Below are 6,916 nucleotides of genomic sequence, written 5' to 3'. Positions count from 1 at the left end.
CCCCCACCTGATTTTGTTCCCCTTTTCCCCTCCCTGTATCCTCTCCCCAACCAGATCCCTCCCTTTCCACCCCCCTCCGTGATTGCTTTCTTCTGACTCCCAAGTGAGATTGAAGCATTATCACTTGGACCCTTCAGCTTGTTAATCTTCTTGAGTTCTTTGTACTGTATCCTGGGTATTCTGTACTTTTTTTTTTTTTTAGCTAATATCCACTTAGTGAGTGCATACCATGCATGTCCTTTTGGGTCCAAGTTACCTCACTCAGGATGATAGTTTCTTTCTTTTTTCTTTAAGATTTTATTTAGCCGGGCAGTGATGGAGTACACCTTTAATTCCAGCCCTTGGGAGGCAGAGGCAGGCGGATTTCTGAGTTCAAAGCCAGCCTGGTCTACAGAGTGAATTGTAGGACAGCCAGGTCTATACAGAGAAACTCTATCTCGAAAAACCAAAAAAAAAAAAAAAAAAAACCAAAAAAAAAAAATTATTTATTTATTTTATATATATGATGAGTACACTGTAGCTGTCTTTGGACACACCAGAAGAGGGCATCAGATCCCATTACAGATGGTTGTAAGCCATCATGTGGTTGCTGGGAATTGGACTCCGGACTTCTGGAAGAACAAGCAGTGCTCTTAACCACTGAGCCATCTCTCCAGCCCCAGGATGATATTTTCTAATTCCATCATCCATTTGCCTGCAAAACTTATGATGTCCTCATTCCTTATAGCTGAATAGTATATTTGTATAATTGAACCACATTTTCTTTTCTTAATTGATTTTAGTTTTATTGCATTATGATGAGAAAATACATAATTTCAGTTTATCAGAATTTGTTAACATTTAAAAACATATTTTAAGTACATAGAATTACATCACATTCTTTTCCCTTTTGTACCACAACTCCTCCCAGAGACTCCCCGCCTTCAATACCTGCAGTACCTTTTTTTTTATTTTGTCACATCTTTAAAATTTATAAACTATTGTAACAATAAAAATGAGTAGTATAAAAGTTGTTTGATATAAACAACAGTCTTATGTAGATGCTTGTCTGCAGCAATACTGAAAATACATGTTTTTCTCAATATAAATTTTAAATAATTCCAAACATATTAGCTATATATTTTAAAGTAATACTTCATTACTAGTTTTTTTAAATGAACATAAATAGATAAAATCTTTTTGTTTGTTTGTTTTGTTTTGTTTTTAGTAGAGTTTAAAATCTTGGCTCTTACTATGGTACAAGCCCAAAATAAGAACAATTTTTAGACATTGGAGTTCATTGTAGTAAGACTGTACTTCAATAACCCTCACATCACCAAAGGATTTTACCTCCATAGTAGCCAAGCCATAGTTGACAGTTCTGCTGCACCAAGGAATGAATTCTAGGCAAAATTTTTGGATACAGATTTCCTGCTATGGTCAAAGCTATTTGACTTGAGTGATTGTCTTCATTCTCAGCCCACAGCTGTTTCAATGAACAATGGTTCTGCTTGGAGGGTGGTACAGACTTTAGGTGAGGGTAAGAATCTGGTTCATTGGCTGTGATGATTTTGAAAAGCATTCATTTCGGAGAAAGAGTAACTCATAAAGTCCTCTTCTTCAAACTTGATACAAGAGTTACAAACGTCAATTAAAGCATTCAGTCTCTTTGTTCTCTTATGAGCCACCTCCTAAGTTAATTGTCTACATTTCTTTTGGCTGTATAAATAATTTTGAAATATGTAAGCTGTTTCTACAATTACCAAATTAGACCACCAGATGATAGCCAACAAATTTTCAATTCCTCATACTTTTGAATTTGAATCAATTAGGATAAGTTGGTAATGTTAATTTTTATATTAAGAGATATTAAGAAAAAGTAATTGTTACTTCCTGTTATTTTTGTTGTTAGAGGTGGAATTAGGCTTGTGTGGGTTTGTTGAAACATTATTTTCTTGCTTCTTCTAGGGTGTAATTTTCTCCTTATGTTAGTGTTTTCCCTCTATTATCCTTTGTAGGGCTGGATTTGTGGAAAGATATTGTATAAAATTGGTTTTGTCATGCAATATCTTCGTTTCTCCATCTATGGTAATTGAGAGTTTTGCTGGGTATAGTAGCCTGGGCTAACATTTGTGTTCTCTTAGGGTCTGTATGACATCTGCCCAGGATCTTCTAGCTTTCATAGTCTCTGGTGAGAAGTCTGGTGTAATTCTGATAGACCTGCCTTTATGTTACTTGATCTTTTCCCCTTACTACTTTTAAAATTCTTTCTTTAATTCATTTGTTGTTTTCATTATTATGTGACAGGAGGAATTTCTTTTCTGGTCCAGTCTATTTGGAGTTCTGTAGGCTTCTTGTATGTTCATGGGCATCTCTTTCTTTAGGTTAGGCAAGTTTTCTTCTATAACTTTGTTGAAGATATTTACTGGCCCTTTAAGTTGGGAGTCTTCACTGTCTTCTATACCTATTATCCTTAGGTTTGGTCTTCTCATTGTGTCCGGGATTTCCTGGATGTTTTGGGTTAGGAGCTTTTTGCTTATTGCATTTTCTTTGACTGTTGTGTCAATGTTTTCTATGGTGTCTTCTGCCCCTGAGATTCTCTCTTCTATCTCTTGTATTCTGTTGGTGATGCTTGCAACTATGACTGCTGATCTCTTTCCTAGGTTTTCTATCCCCATGGCTGTCTCCCTTTGTGATTTCTTTATTGTTTCTATCTCCATTTTTAGATCCTGGATGGTTTTGTTAATTTCCTTCACCTGCTTGATTGTGTTTTCCTGTAGTTCTTTAAGGGATTTTTGTGTTTCCTCTTGAAGGGCTTCTAACTCTTTACCTGTGTTCTCCTGTATTTCTTTAAGGGAGTTATTTATGTCCTTCTTAAAGTCCTCTATTATCGTCATGAGAGGTGATTTGGGGTCCAAATTTTGCTTTTCCAGTGTGATGGTGTGTCCAGGACTTGCTATGGTGGGAGAATTGGGTTCTGATGATGCCGGGTAACCTTGGTTTCTGTTGCTTATGTTCTTGCCCTTGCCTCCTGCCGTCTGGTTATCTCTAGTGCTACCTGCCCTGGCTAAATCAGACTGGGGCCTGTCCTTCCTGTGGTCCTAGTTATGTCAGAACTCCTCAGAGTCAAGCTGTCTCTGGGATTCTGTAATTCTGGGATCCTATGATCCTGGGCTTATTAAAGCGCCTGAAAGTATAGCTTCCTCTGGAAATTATGGGACTTGCTGCAGAATTTGCACCCAAGGTCTGCTCAGGGCACTGGCCCAAACAGACCAGAAGCAACCTGTGCCACTGGGCTGGCTGAGTTCCTGCGCACGTGGGTCCCGCTGGTCCCAGTTACTTCCAGTGTTGGAACAGATGTTGTATCCTCCTCACCCAAACCACATTTTCTGTATCCATTCTTCCGTTGTGGGACATCTGGGTTTTTTTCCAGCTTCTGGATATCACAAGGCTGCTACAAACATAGTGGAGTATGTGCCTCTGTGGCATGGTGGGGCATCTTTTGGGTCTGTGCCCAGGAATAGTATAGTAGAATCTTCAGGTAGATATATTTCCAATTTTCTGAGGAACTTCCAGATTGATTTCCAGAGTGGTTGTACAAGCTTGCAATCCCACCAATAAAAGACCCCCAGAACTGGGGAGATCCTTACTCAAGTCTCAGGATGATGTGACCACCCAATGACTCACGAGAGACTGAACTTGCTGCAATCACATGAGGTTTATTGGGGATACTGGTACCGGTACCGGGGTCGATCTCATGACCTTGCCAGTCAGAGGAGTTCGACCCCCGGGCACAAGAAGTCTGGAGTATTTAAGGAAAAGACCACAAGCTGGGGGCAGGGAGGGGGTTACCAAGGAAACGTGACATGAAAACAGTGGAAAATTTCAGAGGGACCTGACCCAAGGTATTCAGTTAGGGAACACATTCATTCTAGGAATGCAATCTTCATCTACTGGTTGACAGGGTGGAGAGTCTCATAAACCACTAGACCTTCATTCTTAGTTCCGCCCTCATTGTGGATCATTCAGGAGGGGCAGGTATCGGGAACCAGAGCCCTGAGGCTCTGGGTTCCTGGAACTGGCTATTTTATATTTCTGGCTGGCTACAGTGGCCCTCCATGTCCTTTTAGGTAAAGGTTATACACCATACATTTGTATTAAATGCCCTCATTTTAAATTCTAAGATTCTCCAGCCTTTCACCAGCAGTGGAGGAGTGTTCCTCTTTCTCTACATTCTCACCGACATCTGCTGTCACTTGAGTTTTTGATCTTAGCCATTCTGACTAGTGTAAGGTATAAAATGTTTTTAAAATTTAAGAAAAGAGTATATTAACATATAAGATCTCTTAATAGGTACGAAAATGGATGTGCTTATTTCCACGAGGAAGAGAGGGAAGGACTTCCTAAGATCTGTAGGCTTGCCATTCATTCTCGCTATGAAGACTTTGTTGTGGATGGATTCAACGTGTTATATAACAAAAAGCCTGTCATATATCTTAGTGCTGCTGCTAGACCTGGCCTGGGCCAGTACCTTTGTAATCAGGTAATGTAAAAAAAAGGTGGTTGCTGTTTTTAACACTTCCCTTTTTTTTCATGTGTATGTGTATATGCATGTTTTTATATGTCTGCATCAGTAGATACATATGTATTCTTGGAGGCCCAGGGTTGATGTCAGGAGTCATCCTCAAATATTCTTTCATCTCATTCACTGAATCAGAGTCTCTTAGTCAAACCCAGAGCTTACTCTGTAGATTCCCTGTCTATTCCTTCCAGGTCTGGAATTATAAGTGGATGACTAATCCCACCTGGCATTTACATAGGTTTCTGGCACTCCAAACTATAGTCCTTACTCTTGTATAGCAAGTGCTTCATCTCTGAGCCATCTCCCCAGTCCCAAAGATAGAGGCAAATTATTTTATTTCATTTGTGCATGCGTGATGTATGTGTGTGTGTACTTGTGTTTGTATATTTGTGTTTGCCTACATGTCTGTATCTGTACCACATTTATACAGGTTGCCACAGTGACCAGAAGAGGGTATAACATGCCCTGTAATTGGCATACAGGTGATTGTAAACATCTCAATATTGCTGTCAAGAACCAAATCCAGATCAACAAGTGCTTTTTACACTTGAGCCATCTTTCTAGCCCCCAAAGATAGATATTTTAAAGAAACTGTGTCATGTGGTTTGATTTGTATTGCTAGAGCTCAAACTCAAGGCTTCACATATGGTAAGCAGGGCCTCTACACACTCAGCTGCACCTGTAGCCCCAGTGCTGTGTCTTTTAAACTTTTCTTAAGCACATTTTACTTACATATGCATGTCTGTGAAGGTGTGTAACATTTGTGCTGGAGTCTGTGGATGCCTGGAGCTATGACAGGTGTTTGTAAGCCACCTAATGTGGGGTGCTAGAAACTAAACCCAGATATTCAACGAGTATTTCTAACCAGTGAGTCATCTCTCAAGCCTCTGTTTAAACATTTAAAGCACATAGATTCATTTCTCTAGCTGCTATTTGTGTTTGAATTGCCAAAAAGATCTCTCTATATGCTTTTTTTGTTATTATTCAAACTGTACAGCACTGTGGGCTAGTGCCGCAGGTCGGCCAGTCTGGGCCTTCCTCAACCCGCAGGAGAAACGGGGTCCTAGTCAGGTCAACAAGGCGTAGGCAAAGAAATGATGGCAGAGACAACACATTGGAAGTACAGGATCTGAATGTATTTCTTTTTTTTTTTTTTTTTTTTTTTTTTTTTTTTTTTTTTTTTTTTTTTTGTTTTTCGAGACAGGGTTTCTCTCTGTAGCCCCGGCTGTCTTGGTACTCACTCTGTAGACCAGGCTGGCCTTGAACTCGGAAATCCGCCTGCCTCTGCCTCCCAAGTGCTAGGATTAAAGGCGTGCGCCACCACCGCCCAGCCTGAATGTATTTCTTAAAAATGGCATCAGACTTTTACAGTCATTACAAAAGAGAAGTGATAAATCTGGCAGCTCAGCAGTTAAGGTACATCTGAGGCCATCTAAAACACACTGGGCCTAAAGCAGCAGCCATCTCCTCTGGACTGGTGCTGCACACCCCCACCCCCACCCCCAGGCCCAAGCGCTCTGGGCCCAGGGGACTGTGGACTTCATTAATGTAAGTCCTGGTCCATCTAAGTTCTAGTTCTATTCAGAGTGCTAACCCTTGCACAAAGTAAAAACCAGGCTTATATGGTATACAGAAAACTGGGCGAATGACAAAAGTCATGTAGGCAGGTGACAGTCATATCAAGGTCGGTAAGATCTGGTATCCAGGTATGAAGCGGGAGGAAGAGCAGTGGTGCCCTCCCCACTAGAGCTATTTTGGTATTCCCATGCTAATTCTCTGGGTCTGCTGGAGGCAAGGACCAGGAAGTTAGATCTAACAGTTCCTGCTAATGCTAATGCCCTTAAGTGAGAGAAGCCCTTTAATTATTCTCTAGTATGTAAAACAGTTCTGTCTGTCTTCTGTGGGACTGCCCTGAGAATTTTTTTTTTTTTTTTTTTTGGTTTTTTGAGACAAGGTTTCTCTGTATAGCCCTGGCTGTCCTGGAACTCACTCTGTAGACCAGGCTGGCCTCGAACTTAGAAATCCGCCTGTCTCTGCCTCCCAAATGCTGGGATTAAAGGCGTTGCGCCACCACAGAATTCTAACTATGTACCTAACCTCTGTTGCTAACTCCCAAGGACAACCTGTCTGATAAGGCAGATTCCTTGTTAGAAATTCCAAGCTAAGGATAGCTTGGTAATAAATTAGGATATATTGGAACATTGTGCTGGCCAGGGAATAATGTTCTTTTTTAGCCATTTATGAATCATTTCTTAGGGTACCTTTATGCCCTAAGAAGGCATGTCACTCCCAGCACTTGGGAGGCAGAGGCAGGTGGATTTCTGAGTTCAAGGCCAGCCTGGTCTACAGAGTTCC

At 40.8% G+C, this 6,916-nt stretch overlaps 1 protein-coding gene across 4 annotated transcripts in view; it reads left to right on the top strand.

Moving 5' to 3' along the window:
• The window catches only part of Pdxdc1 (pyridoxal dependent decarboxylase domain containing 1), a 92,823-nt gene that overhangs the window by 44,461 nt on the left and 41,446 nt on the right, over window positions 1–6,916 (top strand). For all 4 annotated transcript variants that reach the window (XM_031363107.1, XM_031363106.1, XM_031363105.1 and 1 more), the window contains exon 6: window positions 4,333–4,522. In XM_031363107.1, coding sequence (XP_031218967.1) covers window positions 4,333–4,522 — 190 coding nt within the window. The remainder of the gene's footprint in view (window positions 1–4,332; window positions 4,523–6,916) is intronic.

Source organism: Mastomys coucha, unplaced genomic scaffold, assembly GCF_008632895.1.
Source record: "Mastomys coucha isolate ucsf_1 unplaced genomic scaffold, UCSF_Mcou_1 pScaffold12, whole genome shotgun sequence".
NCBI lineage: Eukaryota > Metazoa > Chordata > Mammalia > Rodentia > Muridae > Mastomys > Mastomys coucha.
Note: the sequence above shows the minus strand (reverse complement) of the source record. Positions and strands in the feature narration are given on the sequence as shown.